The 19,060-nt window shown below is 39.0% G+C and overlaps 1 protein-coding gene across 1 annotated transcript in view; it reads left to right on the top strand.

Annotated features, from left to right (window-relative positions):
* THSD7B (thrombospondin type 1 domain containing 7B) overlaps positions 1 to 19,060 on the top strand; it is a 628,673-nt gene that overhangs the window by 559,721 nt on the left and 49,892 nt on the right. The window contains exons 16-17 of the mRNA XM_042446231.1: positions 9,468 to 9,601; positions 10,674 to 10,827. Coding sequence (XP_042302165.1) covers positions 9,468 to 9,601; positions 10,674 to 10,827 — 288 coding nt within the window. The remainder of the gene's footprint in view (positions 1 to 9,467; positions 9,602 to 10,673; positions 10,828 to 19,060) is intronic.

Below are 19,060 nucleotides of genomic sequence, written 5' to 3'. Positions count from 1 at the left end.
GCAGGATAGAAGAGAGCCAACATACTGTTGGACATGACTTGACAGTCTTGTCAAAGGGGAGTACTTTTACATTACCTTTAAGAAAGAAATTTGTAATAACGTTTGAGAAAGCAAAAGTAAAAGCTGGGTATTGGAAAACGTACCTATGCCAGTAACAGATTATACTTTTAAGACTTTATATATTATAAAGCAACACATTACTTTTTAACTTTCAATGCTCTGAGATGAATGTGTCTACATCCAGGCTCGGTCAGTCTTGCATTTGTTCAATCATGGTTTTTCTCTGCTCCCATTTCAAAACTGTAGGTGTTAAAAATATAGATTTGCATATATTTATCCTCAAATGTATGATTTTACATATTTCCTCCCAAATATATATTTTGTACATAATTTCCCCCTAAAGTATATATTTTTCAAAAATGAATCTCAGAATTCAGGGAAGTGTATGTGATATATATACATATATGAAAACATACTATTGTAATTATTGAAGAACTACTTGTTCCCAGTCACTTTAAGTTTCCTGAATTGGTGAGGAAACCTTCGAAGGCATATTAGTGAGAAGGCAGTTGCTTTAGTGTAGATGAGAGTTCAGCAGGACATGAACTCTATTTTCGAAGAGATGAAAAGGGAAAATGGTGTTTGCTTTTAGAAATCCTAAACAGCAGGACTTGGCAACTGTGTGGAGAGAAAGAATGAGTGAGTTAGGAAATGTTGGGGGAACCCAAGGTTGCACACCCCCAAGGCAAAGCCAAAACAGAAACAGGAAGAGGGAAATCATAGATGGGAGAGTAACTTAGAAAGTTCATTTAAAGAAAAACACCTGGAGAAGTAGTGGAGAGAAAGGGTATGAAGGAGAGAAATATTACAGTGGCACAGCCCAGAAAGAACATGGCTAGCAGGTACATGAGGTGGTCACTAAGAGGAAGAAGGGAAAGGGATTACATTTTATGTGGACATAAGACTCCCCATTGTTTTCAAATTTTCAAGAGTTTCAATCATCAATCTTTGTGGCTTCCCTATTAAATAGACTTTTATTAAATAAATTTACCCAGTACCCCAGTTGTGTATCAGAATGAGGCATTCCACTACAATTTGTAAGCTGAACAAAAAAGAAAGTGAGCAGCATTTTAAAAAACTGGAACTATGCTAGGTTATTTGGACATATAATGACAAAGAGAGCATGCACCCAAAAACAGTTAGAATATGATTTATAGATGTTTTTGAACATGAGTGAGCACGCACGCACACGCACGCGCACACACACCTATAGATCTATCTGGGCTTCCCTTGACATGGAAACAGAACTTCAGTCCTATTTGTAATTGCTTTCCTGAGATGGATAAGGATAATTCCGAAAGGGTAAGTTTCTCTTCTTGGAAAACCAGGGATCTTGCCCATACAGAAAACTTCCATTTGAATAGTAATTTTTTCTCTTCAGGCACATCACTTTCCATGTAAGAAAGGTGGTGATAGAACAGGTCAGGACTACATAAACCCCTGCTTCTGTATTCAGAAAAGTATGGTAAGCAATGCCACAACAGGGCTTTAATTGCATATATTTAGATCACAAGCTAGCTGCAAAAAAGTCTAATTGCATGCTTGGGAATAGGGATGGATGACAATTTTGTTCAGTTTAGTCAGTTTTTTTTATTTCTTGGTAAGTTGAGCTGAGATCATTAAAACTAATTGTGTAAGAAAGCTAAATTGATAGATGCAACCATTTACACAAATTTTTGACTGGTTAGGGTTAATTAGGATTGTTAGCAAACTCTGAGATGTCCATGTTATACAGCTATGTGGCAGATAAATAGAATGTGAATGGTGGTACCTTGAATTTGGTCAATCCAGATGGTTGTGAATACAGTATTCAGTTCACTTTTGATGAGAATAAAAATTCTATATAAATTCAAAAGAAAGTTAAGTTCAAAAAAGGGGGTGGGGGGAAATGACATTTATCCATTTCTAGCTTGGGAGTGTGTACAAAGGGGACTGAAAAGGACAATATCATATTACCTTTATCTAAATGTATAGTGCGACTGCATTTGTTACACATTTATGGTACAATCACACAATACTGGTCACGGCACTTCAAAAAAAGATATTGCAGAACTGCAAGAAGAGTAGAAAAGTGGTAACCAAAATAATCAAGGGGTAGAAAAACACTCCTATATGAAAAAGGTTATCACATTTGTGACTTTCTAGCTTAGAAAGGATGAGATGTGATGAAACTGTATAAAATTGTGCGCGATGTGGATAAAATGGCAATGTTTCTTCTTTTCTTATAGAATTAAAAAATGGTTCAGCAAATGAAGCTGAATAGCAGGAGGAGGTTCAGAACCCATAAAAGGAAGGACTTGTTTACATGGCACATTGTTTTTTGAGCCCCTCAGTTTAACAGAGATGATGTGGTAGCTGCCACCCTGGATAGCTTTAAAAAGAAAATTCAAAAAGTCCATGGACTTTAAGGCTAGCAAGGACTACTAGCCATAGAGGCAAAATGCCTCTGAAAAGCAAGTGTTAGGGAACTCATGCAGTGGGTGCTGTCTGGCCATATATATGACTTTTCCAGGATAAAAATATGCAAATATGGGCTGACTAGATTCTCAGTGCCAGAGGTAGCTGGGGAGGCTTTGAGTTAATATTGGAAAAAGTCCAAGGACTCTAAGGTTAGCAAGGGCTACTAGCCCCAGAGACAAAATGCCTCTGAAATCCAAGTGACTCATGTTTAATTTACTGATGCAGATGGGTGCTGTGTGGCCATACATACAACTTTTCCAGGATAGGAATATGAAAGTATGAGCTACTAGATTCTCAGTGCCAGAAGTAGCTAGGGAGTCTTTGGGTTTCCCCTCACCAAAGTGTGTTTTATTTTATTTCAATCCCATGTTTCTACCAACATGGGATACATGCTGACCATGGTATGCTTCATTCCTTATCTGAGAACAGTTGTGATTTACCCCCATGAGAATAAGGACTACATCGGAGGCACTGTAGCAGGTAGGACAATAATATTGGCCATTTGATGACCCAGCTTGCATCATAAGAAATTTCTCAGAGTATAATGGGCCTTTTTTTATGCTGACTGCTGACTTCCCTGTAGCTCAAGAGTGAACAACTGTGGCCCTCCAGATATTCTTGACTGTCATTTCCTTGATCCCGTACCATTGGCTGTGCTGGTTAGGGCTGATGAGAATTTCAGTCCAACAATATTTGAAATGCCACAGTTTGTTACCCCTGCTGTTGATGTACTAATAGTGAGTGTTTTGCTACTAGTACATGGTTGAGGAGGAGGACATATTGATGTGCTCCCATTAATGTGACAGTGGTAAAAGATGAGAGGTAGGGAGAAATGACTCATAGAAGTAGAAATGTCAAAGAGCCATCAATGTTTGCTGAATCAGAGACAGATACCAAAGAAGTTATCATCCAGAAAAGAATTGCATAGCCTAAGAGAATAAATGATGAGAAACTGAAATGTGATAAGAAAATATCAAGTCAGAGAAAATATTTAATTGGTGCAGATAAATCAGAATCTTGCAAAAATCACGAGAGAAACAGCTCTTAAACTAAATAGCAGCATGTGGAAACAGGTTTAGATTTTTTTAATCATGCATATAGATATTTGATGGATAGGATGCTGCTTTCAGTACAGCACTTAGCTGACCAAATGCATCCAGAGTTTGAATCTGATTCAACATTCTTGTTCTCACAGGAATGAGTTTGTGGTTGTGTAAAAATATGTTTCCAGGCAATCAGAAAGACACCACACTATACTAATGTAATTGGACTTCCAGCCCAAGGGATTACTGCCTGTTTCTTCTTAGCTTTAATAATATCCTGTAAGAGTACTGCTGGATTTTAAATGAAACATTTCATAAATCTCACAGTCCAATGGCAAATCAGTTTGGCAATAATGAATAGGATATCCAGTGGACATCTAGCCTCTGCAATCCACTTGTGCCTGCTTTTCCCCCTTTTCTTTTTGCCAGCTTTAGACTGTGAGCAAGAGGAAAATGCGATGCAGACATGTCCCCAGAGGATAAGAATAAGTAGAAACTCTGGGATCTGGCTGAGTTTATAAAACTATTGTTCACTGAATTTCCATCTGGCTGCTTCTATATATCTCATAATTTCTTTCTAGTGAATCTCTTATTCCAGATTCCTTAATAAATATTAACACCACATTTACATACACTTTAACTTCACAAAACAAAGTGAGATTACAACACTAAACGTCAACACTGAAGGCCAAGTAATTTTTAAAAATTCTTCACTTGCTTTCTAGTATATTTCATTTTAAATGGAATAAGCCAGAGGCAAGCTGTTCTGGGGAAAGCCATCCTTACTGCCACTATTGAAAAGCCTATTTGTCAGATTACCAGGGGCTGGACCTCCTATGGCAAGGAAATTAGAAAACATTCAGTTGCATTAATTTATCTATTTTGTTTATCGTATTCAATGGCAAATGTTAAATCTCACCGTGTGACCTCTGTCTGATGTATCTTCTATCTCAGCTCCCAAAGATCCCCAGGAAATTTCCTGAATTATCATTTTAGTCATAGACAAAAGTCTATTGAGCTCAATTTGGAACTGACTCAGTATTTTATAAGATCTCTTGGCAAGTGATTTTTATGTAGTGTTTTCTCAATGATAATAAGTTTTAGATGTTCAGAAATTGAAAGACCCCATAAAAAGAATATTGATAGAACTATATATGCGTTCTTGTCTTGATTTTCTTTTTTACACTGTTTTGTCAATACACATATGAATACTGCAGACGTATAAAAAAGAAAACAGGTAAAGGAGCTGAAAGCTTAAGAAATCTCCTAGTTACACCAGACTTTGGAAGGAGTTGAATGTTGGGAAGAGCAAACAAGAGAAACCATAAAGAAGCAGAGCAAAGGAAATGTTCTCATCCATACTCATAATTCACACAAAGCTTTTAGCTACCATTTTGAGTGCTAACAGTAAATGATACATATTTGACAGCTGTTAAGTAATGTTGTAACCATGCTAACAATGTAAACACTTCTGCTTTTAAATTGATATTGTGCTGCATCCAGGTACAGTATTAGCCATTAACTTATATGACACTCAGTTTCTTAATAGGCAGATCTATGTCATGTTGGGTCATTGTTTGGTTCATTTTATTGTCTGACTCCAGGTAATTGCTTGACAACTGATAACTGCCACAGTAGCTTGAATTTTGTTTGACAGATGCCAACTTGCTACATAAAAGGATACCTGAGACCCAATTTACAACTCACAATTAGACTACTTTGATGCCACTTCAATTGACATAGTTCTGTGCTACGTTACCAGAGTGGTAAATGTGGTATCAAAGTGCTATAACTGTGTAATGTGAAAAGGCCTCTGCTTGAACCAGTATTAGTGAGGAGCAGATGAAGAAATTCATCATGCAAACTCTCACAGTTTACAGTGATTCACCTAAATATGGAATGATTCCATATTCTTCCAGATGCTGGCCAAGGACCTCATATTAGGGCTTTGGCACCATGATAAATGCTAGATATTGGCCTGTTACAGACAGGCCAAAATAAAGCTGCTTCGAGTCACTTTGGAGGTATGGTATTTCAATGATGCATGCGTCCTAAGATTCCAAAAGCCACACCAAAGCCACACTCTGGCCCTAAGGACTGCAGTGCAGCTTTGGTGCGGTTTTTGGACTCTTAGGACGCATGCATCATTGAAATACCATACCTCCAAAGTGACTCGAAGCAGCTTTATTATGGCCTGTCTGTAACAGGCCATTGTGGCTTTTGCTGCTAAAGAAAAATCTTAAGGAGAGAAGTAAAAAGAGAGACTTGATCACACCTTGTTCCCAGAAATACTTTTGAGAAGGGAAAGACTGAAAGCATTCTCACTGAAAGTGTGAAAGAAGAGAGGTGAAATCATAGAGACTTTCTCTCAGAATTTGAGTGGTCATGGGCTAGAGGGATTGTTGATGTCTGGTTTCTTTACAAAATGCCTTGGTTTGATTACACCATCCTGATTCAAGACCAGGGACTTCTATCATAATATTTATCTTTTATCTGAGTATTTTTGCACATGTAAAATGCTTCACGTACCCTGTGTCAAGATGGCTCTGAAACAGAGGGCTAATACATCCTGTAGTGTACCAGTACTTCTCTTTGCCCTCTCCTTGAAATCCCAACCCCGTAAAATATGCCTGTAAGGCAAGCCAATGTTATGATAGCCACGCTACAGATTTCAAATTGAGAATATGGTAGTTTTCCCTGTGAGGCAATGGTTGAGCTGATGTTTGTTTGAGGGCCTGAATCACTGCAAACATTTAAAGGGAATTTACTGTGTGTGTTCCAAAACATGTACTTTTGCAACCTTGTGGTTTTCCTGTAACACAAAAAGAGAAGCTCTAAGTGTTGCTGGAAAAAGTGAATAATCTGCTGTATGGTCAAAGAAAGCTGCTTCTAACTTGGTAGGTGAATTAGGGTAGAAGTAGGCTTTTTTTTCTGGCCAACCTGGGTTCCTAAATTTGCACATGTGATGATAGTACAGAGGTGGGCAGGAAAGGGAAAAAGGAAAGACTTGCAGTAACTTACAGTAACTGAAAAGCAAGGATCCTTGTTCCTTTTGTGTAGACCCAAAAGACTGAGACTGAAGAAAAACAACCCTTTCATGTTCTGAATTAAAGTATACCCCATAGCTATAATTGGAATGGAGCAATGGGGTCTCTTAGCATTTATTCTTCTGTATTTCAGTATTAATAGCATAACATGTAGATTTCTCATTATTAGCGAATTGTTTGCTCTCCTTCTCCACTTTTATTTTCCTCTGTCATTTCATTTTAAATTTCATGCCCTTGTTTCCTTCTTAATCTCTTTTCTCTGCATATGCTGCAGAGGTTCTGGCCTCAAAAAAAGAGGCCATTTTAAAAAGTGAAATCCATTTTATGCATATGTGTTCTAAAGCCTAACTGGTGAATACAGGTGAATACAGTGGGCCACATAATGGCTCCCAAGTGGTATCTGCTCCCCTTTTTATTTTTTTTACTGAAAGGTGCTCCTCTTACCCTTCAGGAAACATTTATTAGCCCCATCCTGAGCTATTATAGGAACAAGGGAGGCCTTTTTTTTTTTTCAAAACCAGTGACTCTAGATAGCTCCCTCTATGATTAGCCAGCATGGTCATCACAGTGACTGAGTAGGATGGGATATGCCATCCAACACATCTGGTGGACACTAGGAACAGGAAGAATGCCCTAGATTCCCTTCACAAGGTAGGAGCTGGCAGGCTGCCTTCTATCTTTCCTCCTCTCTGCTGATGTACTTGATAGAGAAGCCTGCAAACTTTCAGACACCTGTGTTTATAGAGCCCTGAGGATCACTTTAATCTCCTTGCTGTCATTAAACGTAGCTCCAAATTAGAGGTGACTTTTACCATGTAGTTTGATCTGCAATAGCTCTTTTTAAAAGAATGAATGAATGAACGAGCCAACAAGACAGAGAGGGGCCCTGGCAAAGAGGAGGGGGCTTTAACCCTTTGCCCTTGCTGCCAATCAGATTGGAGTTGGACCCTGCCACCTGCTATTTGGAAAAGATTGAAATCAAATACAGACAGAAACAAGCCCATGGGCACTCACTCAGAGAAGCGAATAGGGAGACTTCAAAAGCAAATGATTTTTTTTATCCTGCCATATGCACAGACTGTCCAATCCCTCTCTCCAGTGAATTTCTTGGGAGGTGGATACATCTTTTCAGCTTAAAATGTAGACAAAAACAAATAGATATGAACACTAAGGCACTATGCAGGACAGAGCATTCCATTCCACTTACTGTGGTATATGCGGAGCTGTTGATAATTCCTTATTGGGCAGTTTTGCTATTCTAATACACTTTAAGCCCAGGAGCAAAGAATCTTCAAAATCACTGGAAAACTGAAGGAGTTATTTCACAGTAAAAAAAGAAAAAGTGGTGCAAGAGTCGGTAGAGCCTTCATCACAGAGAAAGAGGTGAGGCTCACTAAGAGTCAAGAGGTGGAGTATGAGAAGCATGGTTCTATTTCCATCTCAGAAATACCAGAGGGCCTGTCCTACTTTTACCATCTTGTTTCAGTGCATCTTTGTCTGCAAGTCCATGTTCCACCATATTGTTTCCTGGTTTTCAAGAGGATTCTGTGTAATGTGTAGAATACCAGCTCAATTGAAGCCAGCAACAGTATTCTATTAAAGCAAAGAAGCACGAGGCTCTCAAGATCAGTTGTGAGGAATGCTGGGAGGTGCAATTCAGAATCATTTGGAGGGCTTTGTGATGCCCATCCTTGTATTATTTTTTTAAAAAAAACAAACTTAAAGTAGCGAATGCAATTTCTTGTCCATTACAGGGAGATGACAGTGCTGAATCAAGATAACAATGCAATGTTTTACACTGAGGCACACTGAGGATGTGTTTGGAATCCAGCTTTACCTGCGTGGTTAATCATAATGTATTATTTGTATTCTAATAATTGCTAACATATTGAAAGCTGTCTCCTTTGAAATTCTTCCAGAATAAAACTGACTACATTTTCACAGAGAGCCAGTATGGTGTAATGATTTGAGTGTTGACTATGACTCCAAAGACCCTAGTTGGCTATTAAAACCCACTGGGTGACTTTGGGCAAGTCACACTTTCTCAGCCCCAGAGAAAGAGCAAACCACCTCTGGACAAATTCTGCCAAGGAAAACCCCTTGATAGGTTCACTTAAGGGTCGAAATAAGTCAGAAACAACTTGAATTCATACCACACTTTCTGAAACTTAAACAAATATAATGTTGCATTTTAAATACATTTTTTAGGTAAACTGGATATGATATGAAAATTCATATTGGATTCTTTGTCCATATATAGGAAAAAGAGTACTAGTGAATGCCTCATTGTTTGCCCTAGAGATGCATTTTTAAAAAAAGAGCCTCTTTTATTTATACAAAATAAAATACAATTTTTCATGTCTCTTGGGAATAGAAACTACTCTCTCAAAGTCATACAATTTTATTTCCTCACTACAATTTAAGCATTAAGGGCACGTGAAACATGCCCCCCCACATAAATATTTTCTTTGTCAGTTGGGCTGTGCCATGAATAATACCTTGTACAATGTGTTATATAATTATGGGAGGGGTATCTGATGGATGTTGCATTAACCTTCAGAGGAAATGAAATTGTAATGGAATTCTTGTTTAGGCTGCTGGAAATAGCTGTTATTTTTATTAAAAAAAAAAAAAACCCTGCATGCATATTACATTTTCTGCCCGTCCATAATGAATCAGTGAATTTCAACATTGTACTATTCTCTGAATGGTAAATAAAATCCAGCATATTTCTGAGTATTTCTGAGTAAGGTGTGTATTTGTTCTAGATTGTTTATTGTGTTGGCTTGCCAAAGCATTTCTGTGAAGAATATTCACAGTGATGGTTATGTATAATTTTGTATGTTTTCTCTGCAAGGTGTATGAGGCAGTTCCATGTTATAGTGAATGCAGTCGGTATTCCTGGAAAGTAGAACCATGGTCTCCATGTGAAATCAACAGTGAGCAAAACTCTCTTCACTGTGGAGGTGGAATACAAACTAGGAAAATCAGGTGTGTAGAAATGAAAAGAGTAGGGCTTGATATGGGACTGTCAAAGACATTGTACAATTTTCCCGAAAACATTAAGTCCTTCGTTGACTCATGTCAGTCTTCATAATACTGAAAGAGTTCTAAGAGTATAGGAGAAAAGCATCTATAGGCCTTGTCTGCACTGCATAAATAAAGCAATTTGACACCACCTTAACTGCCATGGGTCAATACTATGGAATTCTGAGAAATGTAGTTTGGTGTCATATCAGAGCTCTGTAACAGAGAAGGCTAAATGCCTCACAAAATCAGAAGTCCTAGGATTCCATAGCATTGAGCCATAACAGTTAAAGCTGTGTCAGACTGCATTATTTATGCAGTGCAGATGCAGCCATAGACATATATGTGCTAAATATAATACCAGTTTGAACTGGAGTAAATCCATTGAAATAAATGGGACCTGTTCATCACCATTTATGATAATCCCATTTATTTCAGTGAGTCCAGTCTAGCTGAGATTAACATTTGTTTAACACCATGTATTTATTTAAAGCCTCTGGATGTGCATATGATGTGTGGAAGTGGTTTGTCTGCCCTGCCCTTTGGGAGAGACACATGAAAATAATGCTAGTCTTCAAGGTAGAAATTCTGTCTCAAAGGATGTAAACACACCTCTGATTTCACTCAGAAGACTTTAGTGCCTTATTAAATACCAGAAATTCAGTATTATTAATTTGGTATGTGATGTTTCTTGCCTTTCCAATTTCTAGATCAATGTGGCACATTGGACAAAACATATATAAATAGACAGTCAAGAGATAAAGCATTTACTGCCAACCAACTGCAGCAACCACTCCTGGCTTTCTTCTCCAGATGTTTTGACTGCAGTTCCACTTATCATCAGCTTGCTGGCTGGAGACAATGGGTGTTGTATTCCAACAACAGCAAAATTGGGATTAGTTGAACAAATGCCAGTAACAAAACATACACAATGTAGTTAAGCAGACTGTAGCAAATGTAATATATTGGTTTATTTGCTCTCTGCTCTTTTATTCATCATTGAATACTCAACCAATTACATATTTCCCTCCTGCAGATGTGTAAACACCACTGAAGAGGGTGATGAAGAGACTATAGCCAACATGCTATGTAATCAGTTTGAAATTCCTGTTGAAACACAAAAATGTATCCTCTATTGTCCTGGTGAGTGTGCTGTGTCTTCATGGAGTCACTGGAGCCAATGTTCACAGGTAAATTAGTTCTGTTCCTTTTTTACCCCTCAATGCAGGTTTACCCAAGTGCAGATATGTAAATCATTATTTTTTCCTTCCATGTAAGGATGAATACTTACTATAGTTGTCTTCCTCCTGCTGAAGAAAATGAATATTTGTATTCTCCTATATTTAGGAGTCCTAAACTATTCTGGAATCATAGAATTTTAGAGTTGGAACAGATTTGAAAGGCCATCCATTCCAATCCTCTGCCATACAGGAAGACACAAAGCACTTCATGTGACAGATGGCCTTCCAGTCAATGTTTAAAAACATCCAAAGATGGAGACTCCACACACTTTGAGGCAGTGTATTCCACTACTGAACAGCTCTTATGGTCAGGAAGTCCTTCTGAATGTTTAGGTGGAATCTCTTCTCGAGTTTGAATCTATTGCTTTGTAGTTTCTGGAGCAACAGGAAACAACCTTATTCCTATTCAGAAATACATGTGGGGGAAGCTTGCACAAAACCCACATTTTTCTGCACAGAGAAAGACATGGCTTTTTTCCATCGAAAATGCATATGCACAAGATGCAGTGTTTTCTGCACAGGAAATGTGTTATCTTGTACAAGAAAGTCATCTCCTTCTTGGCACAGAAAAGTCCTCTGGAACATGTTGAGATATCCCACCTTTCTTGCATCCATGTTAAAAGTGCATATGTCTGTAAGGATGCAACATTTTCATGTGTAGCAAATTGGGATTTTAAGTCAAATGAAGACCTTCATGGTCCATGCAGATGTTTATGCAGCAGGTTTATGCAACATGTGATGTTGGACATGGGCTGTTTGTTATGGATCCTCACATGGACAGAACATGTGAGATGGGCTGACTGAATTGAGCTTTTATATGATGATGAGAAACCCATGATACTGGTTAGTAGGCATAAAACCAGTTGCAGATATTATGCTCAGAAGATGTTGCAGATGTGACAGAAGTAGTGCATATAAGTGCATAAACTGGTATTGCCATGTGCATAAGTCATACACAGGCAGAGACTGTATAACCACAAACTAACAAATGTTCATGAATTCATGATGCTGTTAGTATTTGTCTTGGCCCACTGAAGTAATTTGAAATATTCTGACTGGAACGATTCAGTATGCTCATGAGAAGGATACAGTGCAGTCAGTTGGAAAGCATGTGAAGCCAAAGCAGGAAAATATCTACAATACCAAGGTGATTTTCATATGAGCATTATGTCTCATGAGAGACCAGTGTTAAAAGAGCCATGAAGCTGTGTCTGAATTTTCACTTGTTTCATCAGCCTTGCTTGATTAATATGGTAGTCCAGTTACCTCATAGTCCAAGCTATGGATGAGCTGAGAATCTAGGCATTTCTGATTGGTAACAGTATTGATTATGGATGTAGGCTCCCTTCTATAGCATGTTTGTTGCTGAGAAGATTCAACTTTTTAAGCACTTGAGAATTTGATATGTGTTGCCATGAAGAATATACAGTGATCAGGTAGAATCTGGTGGTAAGTTTTCAGTACAAGAAATGTTACATAAAGATGATGAGGAGATTCCTACATTGTGAGAGGGCATGTATTTTCTTTCCATACAAAGAAAAAATACCAGAAGCTTCTTAATCATAGGGCACACACAATACACATACTTCTAGTAATTCAATGCAGAAACATGGATTAGTATATGTTAAAGTAAAAAAGTAAGTTCTGCAGGTACAAACATGGAAATACTGACCACAGTCTTTATAGGTATGTTATTACTGAGGTAACCTATCCAGATTTATAGGTTGTGTAACAGCAAATTAGGAATAGCTAATACTCCAGAGGACAGGATCAACATTCAGAATGACCTGAATAGACTAGAAAGCTGGGCCAAAGCTAACAAAATGAAACTCAACACGGAGAAATGTAAGGTACTGCACTTAGGGCGGAAAAATGAAAAGCAGAGATATAGAATGGGGGACACCTGGCTGAATGAAACTACATGTGAAAGGGATCTGGGAGTCCAAGTAGACCACAAGTTGAACAACAGTGCAATGCGGCAGCTAAAAAAGCCAATGCAATTTTAGGCTGCATCAATAAAAGTATAGTGTCCAGATCAAGAGAAGTAATAGTGCCGCTGTATTCTGCTCTGGTCAGGCCCCACCTGGAATATTGTGTCCAGTTCTGGACACCACAATTCAAAAAGCACATTGAGAAACTGGAGCGTGTCCAGAGGAGGGCGACTAAAATGGTGAGAGGTCTGGAAACCATGCCCTATGAGGAACGACTCAGAGAGCTGGAGATGTTTAGCCTGGAGAAGAGAAGGTTAAGAGGTGATATGATAGCCCTGTTTAAATATTTGAAAGGATGTCATATTGAGGAGGGAGCAGGCTTGTTTTCTGCTGCTCCAGAGAACAAGACCCGGAACAATTGATGCAAGCTACAGAAAAGAGATTCCACCTCAACATTAGGAAGAATTTCCTGACAGTAACGGCTGTTAGACAGTGGAATACACTCCCTCGGAGTGTAGTGGAGTCTCCTTCCTTGGAAGTCTTTAAGCAGAGGCTAGATGGCCATCTGTCGGGAATGCTTTGATTTGGATTTCCTGCATGGTAGGGAGTTGGACTGGATGGCCCTTGCGGTCTCTTCCAACTATGATTCTATGAAAGTGCCAATATCATGTGGAAGGGGAAGGACATTAACATATGAGGCTTACCTACTTTCTGATGGACGTAATAGGCACATCTACGTGGGCTAAATAAAATGGTGTTTCCAAGTTCTCATAGGCGGGATACATACCACCAAAATGTAGTGTGGCAGTGGCAATTCTAGGGATAGGAGCGTGCATCATTCACACGCTCCCTAACCCTAGTATGTCCGCCATACATCAAAATGGCGGCACCCTGTCTACATGGGCGCCACCATTTTGACGTGATGGCCACGCCGTGTACAAACAGTGTGGATGTGACGTACTGGCACCACTACAGGGCACTTGTGGCGCCCTTTCAGCAGGACTGAAAGGAGCTCCGAAATGGAGCTCCTTTCGCCATGTGTATTGCTGGCTCAGGTTTTACACAGCCACAGCAGCAATACAGAAGAGAAAGGGGCTGAACGACCTCTTTCTCTCTTTCCCCACCGCTGTCGGGATGTCCTGGGGCATGAAGACCCAAGGACACCCCTTTCCAGGCCACGGGGAAGCAGCATTTTGCTGGAAAAGTGGTTGATTGGGGTCTCCAGGTCTTCCGCTGTGGCCACTCAGGCCCCGGTCCATCAGGGAAAGGGGCAGGTTCAGGCCGCCCCAAAGGGGCGGTCTGTATCCTGCTATAGTGAGCTGTCCAAATGATGTATGGGACAATTGGAGCTGAATCCAGGCCTTTTACTGTAATTGTCTCAGGGCTTTAATCCAGAGGAAAGCATGTGTGGATTTATCCTGGTTTTGAGCTGAAAATCCAAATGTTTGTGCACATGTGTGGACTATGCTCCTTAGTGACATTGTTGTGGAGCTGGGAGAGAAGTTGAGAAATACATAGAATCACATGCATATGGGGAGAAGGAAATGGAGGAGCCATGGCTGTGTGGATGTGTATACTGCAATTTATTAGACTAGGGTGAGTTTGAAAAGAATAACTGTGTGAACTGTTCTCTTAAATTCACCTCAGTGTATGTGGTGATCATGTAGACATGCCCATGGTTGCTGTGGATCGAAGTAACCCTAAAGTAAACTGTATTTTCCTATCTGTGTAGACATGCCCAATATCATACAAATCAAATGAGGAAAACATTTTTAGTATAGCATACTGCAACAGAAGCAAGTATAGCCAAATGTACATCTGGGGGGAAAAGTCTGTTATAGATAGAAATGCTCCAAGTGTGTAAGTAATTAAATGGCAGAACTGGTTAAGTTCAGCAGAATTTTTGAGTTGCTATGTGATGCTGTCTGTTCAGTCTGTTAATTAGACCACAGCTTTTCTTTCTGCTTTATTACTAGGTAAGAACATAAAACCAAGGCTTTGGCCCTATTCACACTACACAATTATAGCAGTCTGATAACATTTTAACTGTCGTGGCTGCATCCTACAGAATCCTGGGGTTATAGTTCATTAAGGCACAAGAGTTCTATAACAAAGTATTCTAAATTCCCCTCCCTAAATTGCAAATCCCAGGATATTCTTGAATGGAACCATGACTGTTAAAATGGCATCTTAATGCTATAACACTGTAGTGTGAAAAGGGCCTTCTATATAAACAATCTGTAAATCTGAGAACTAAAGGCTATACCAAGCATTCAGATGGGCAAACAGATAAGAGGACAGGCAGCACTGGAGTAAAGTCAAAGAAAATGAAAAATTGCCATAAAGCAATCTGGAAGGTTGTCTCTTGATATTGTTATATTTTAACCCACCGTATACTTTAAAAATACAGCATAAAAATAGAACCTAAATGACCATGGGTGAAATTAACATTTAAAAAGCATACTCAGAAAACTTGAGGCAAATGCACATGCAAGTGGAAATGCATGCATAAGTGTGCACACACAGACATACAGCCCTTACATATGTCATCATGGACGAAGGCAAACAGTATCCACACCATCTGAGACAGAACACTTTGAAAAAGAAGCAGTCCCACATTCAGTTGCAAGATATTGTGTTATACAGTTATGAGGTATTCAAACTATGTCCATACATGTAAATCAGCTTCTTACTGTTGATTTGTACATATGTTTTCCTGTACATGCTGATTTTGACCAATAGAAAAGATCAGTTTCTGCATATCACCTGTAATGTAAAACATAAAGGTAGTTTGGATTTACCTAGATTTCACTGAGAGGGAAAAGCATATACTTCAGTCCATCTTATCTACACAGGAGTACTTAGTTTTCCCTGGATTTTGTCTTTGTGTGCTAAACACTTTTTTGCTGTGCAGGAGCACCATGCAATTTGATTGCTACGGCGCTCCTGTGGAGCAAAAAGAGGCACTGGGGACGCACCTCTTTCTGGAGGTGTGTACCCCGCCTTGGCTTCCAGGGAAAGTTCATGCTTGGTCTGTTCTAGGACCCATTTGTTCAACTTTTTGGCCATCCATGGTATCCTCAGCATTCTTCTCTATCACCACATCTCAAATTAATTAATTTTCTTCCTATCCACTTTCTTCACTGTCCAGCTTTCACACCCATACATGATGATGTGGAATAAAGTGGCTGGGACAATTCTGACTTTAGTGCTCAGTTGTATATCTTTATACTTCAGGATCTTGCCTAATTTTTTCATAGCTGCCCATCTCATTCCCAGTTTTCTTCTGATTTCTTGACTGCAATTTCCATTATGATCAAAGTGCCATCGAGTTAAACCCTAAGTCTGCTCCTGTTAGGATAACATTGTTATGGTTTATATTATAATCTAGTCAAATATTCAGTCTTTTTTATTTCTGACGTTGGACTAGTTTGAAAACTGTTGTTAGGAGTGAATGTATGTCTTCTCTGTTTCAATAAACATGGGCAAATTAAATGGAAGCACAGAGATTTCATATTTGTTTTAGTTACGACAGTGTGTTCACACATCATCATTTGATTTGGTACTTCTGCACAGGCAGCTGAAAGGCTATCATCTTTTGCTAAATATACAACATTGAATATAACATGGCAGTACCTGCAATGCTTTGAACTCTGCAATCATCTGTCTTGGAAATTTAATTAATTGACTTCAATCAAATTCATCAAAGCATTCTTAAGCTATGTTAATATGCAAGTTACACTACAAGTCCCTGAAATAATTATCTCAGATTTATTGTATCAGCTGTCAGCTTTCTTGCTTATAACAGTTGATAACCCTCACTACCAGATCTGCGTGGCCTCTGTCTTTGCATCAACTGTTAAGATTTACTGTAGCTAATTCAACAGGGTTTGCTACTAGTTCATTTAATTATGCAAATTTCTAGCAGAAGGAACAGAATGAATGAAAGTTTCCTACTGCTTCTTGTAGATGAGCCACACTTCTGTAGCAGCTATGAATATCAAATACGTTTATATCTCATAAATAAGATCCATGCTGCTGACATGTTATGGATGATGTTGAAAGCAAAAACAAGACACAGAATGTTTTTTCCTTGACTCACCTACAAAATCAATGAGATCTATACCAGTTGTGTTTCACAAATCCCATTTATTTCACTGTGCCTACAAATGTGATAAACATTCTCATCTTAGTTTTTTTCTGGGGTTTTCAGGCTATGTGGCCATGTTCTAGAAGAGTTTTCTTCCTGACGTTTTGCCAGCATCTGTGGCTGGCATGTTCAGAGAATGCTTGCCTGGAAAAGAGTTGGAGATACATATATAGATATATACACACACACACTCTGTGTCACCCTGGGAAAGGAGGAGTGATGTGCATGTATATTGTTTTGTTGTTAATGGCAGGCCTCAAGGTGGGAGGATATGCAAAGGAGGATTAATGTCTGCTTGATTAGTGCTCATTGTCTTCTGGGAAGCCCCTGACCCATTTCTCATTTGCATTTGTTGAGTCTTCAGCTTGCTGTTTTTCAGGACTGGAAACCAAATCTTGTTTACTTTTGTAACAGAAATTTCAGGAAACTTAAAAATCTAGGATTGGCAGAGCAAGGAATTCGCAAGAGGACCTAGTAATTGAAAATCCATAAGTTTATTTCCAATTGTCAACAAAGGAAAACAATGAATTCAGTGGAATTCAAGTTCCAAAAAGCTGAGACCCCAAACAAGACAAAATGGCTCTTTTTATATTATTCAAGACAAAGAAGCTTCTTCAATACACCTGATTGGCTAATTACAATTTAAACATATAGAATTCTTACAATCAGAACAGAAATACATGCATACATTAAAACTGCATCATCACTCCTTACCCCCTCCTATAGGAATTCAGTAGTTTTCCTCTTAACCTTGCTTCTGAATGTCCTTATCTCAGTAGTTTATGTTATGTCTTTTTTACTGGTGCCAGCTTCCATCCAGGTCAAGATGCACTCATTATTCCTTTGCTCTAGTTTTTCCAAACTCCAAGCCTTTATTTCAAAAACCATCTCTCTGGCTGACAAAGGTGACTCCATCTTTCTATAGCTTTTTTATTTCAACAAGGAATTTCCACCACATTCCCCCCTTTTGAAGCTTCATCAAGCCACCACACTTTCAGGGTTTTCTCTTTCCTGTTGAAATTGTCCAGGTGTTTGTGGTTTTCAATGGCTTCCCTGTGCATCCTGACATGGTAGTTGTTGGCATGGTCCAGAATTTCAGTGTTTTCAAACAACATTTTATGTCCAGGATGGTTTGTAACATGTTGTGCTACTGCTGATTTTTCTGGCTGGCCCAGTCTGCAGTGCCTCTCGTGTTCCTTGATTCTTGTTTGCACACTGTGTTTGGTGGTCCCTATGTAGACTTGTCCGCAGCTGCATGGTATGCGGTAAACTCCTGCGGCTGTGAAAATGTCCTTGAAAACATTTCCCAAGAAACCTCTGTTCCTTTTTCCTTTTCAGTTATCATAGTCACAATTGTTGGTTCCTGTGAGCCCCCAAAGACACTCTCCTTTTCTTGGAAAGAAGAGCCATTCAAGGCTCCCAGCATTGGGGTCATGACCTAACAAAAGTGGTATGAAATAAGATTTCTCTAATGAATGGGTGGACAACCTTAGCAGGCATGGAGGCCAAATTTGCCAGTCAATCCCCCTACCCCTTTGCAGACCTCAACAGTTTTAGAAATGGCCAAAGTTTGCAAAAACAAACAAAAAACAAAACAACTAAAAGCAGAAATCCTGGATGGCCACCCTGAATTTTGATTTTGGAGTTGGAGGGTGTTTGGTTTGACTCTGGGGTTCTAAACCCAGTCTAAACTAAGAAACTGTAATGTTTGGAGTAGAAATCATAGAAACATTGAATCATAGAGTTCAAAGAGACCACAAGGGCCATGCAGTCCAACCTCCTGCCATATGGGAATTCACAATCAAAGTACCTCTGACAGATGGCCATCCAGCCACTGTTTAAAGACCTCCAAAGAAGGAGATTCCACCATTTTCCAAGGGAGTGTGTTTCACTGTCAAACAGCTCTTACTGTCAGGAAGTTCCTCCTAATATTTATGTGGCCACCTTTTCTCCACCTTTGATGTAATGTGATCTGTTCCCCAGTTTTTATCAGACAGTGCCTCTGACAAATAAATAATTTCATTATACTGTTAAAGAAGAATACATTTTTAAAAACAAACAAACATAGAGCCAAAAGGATTTTAATCTAGCCACCTTCCAA

The sequence above is a fragment of the Sceloporus undulatus genome, chromosome 1, assembly GCF_019175285.1.
Source record: "Sceloporus undulatus isolate JIND9_A2432 ecotype Alabama chromosome 1, SceUnd_v1.1, whole genome shotgun sequence".
NCBI lineage: Eukaryota > Metazoa > Chordata > Lepidosauria > Squamata > Phrynosomatidae > Sceloporus > Sceloporus undulatus.
Note: the sequence above shows the minus strand (reverse complement) of the source record. Positions and strands in the feature narration are given on the sequence as shown.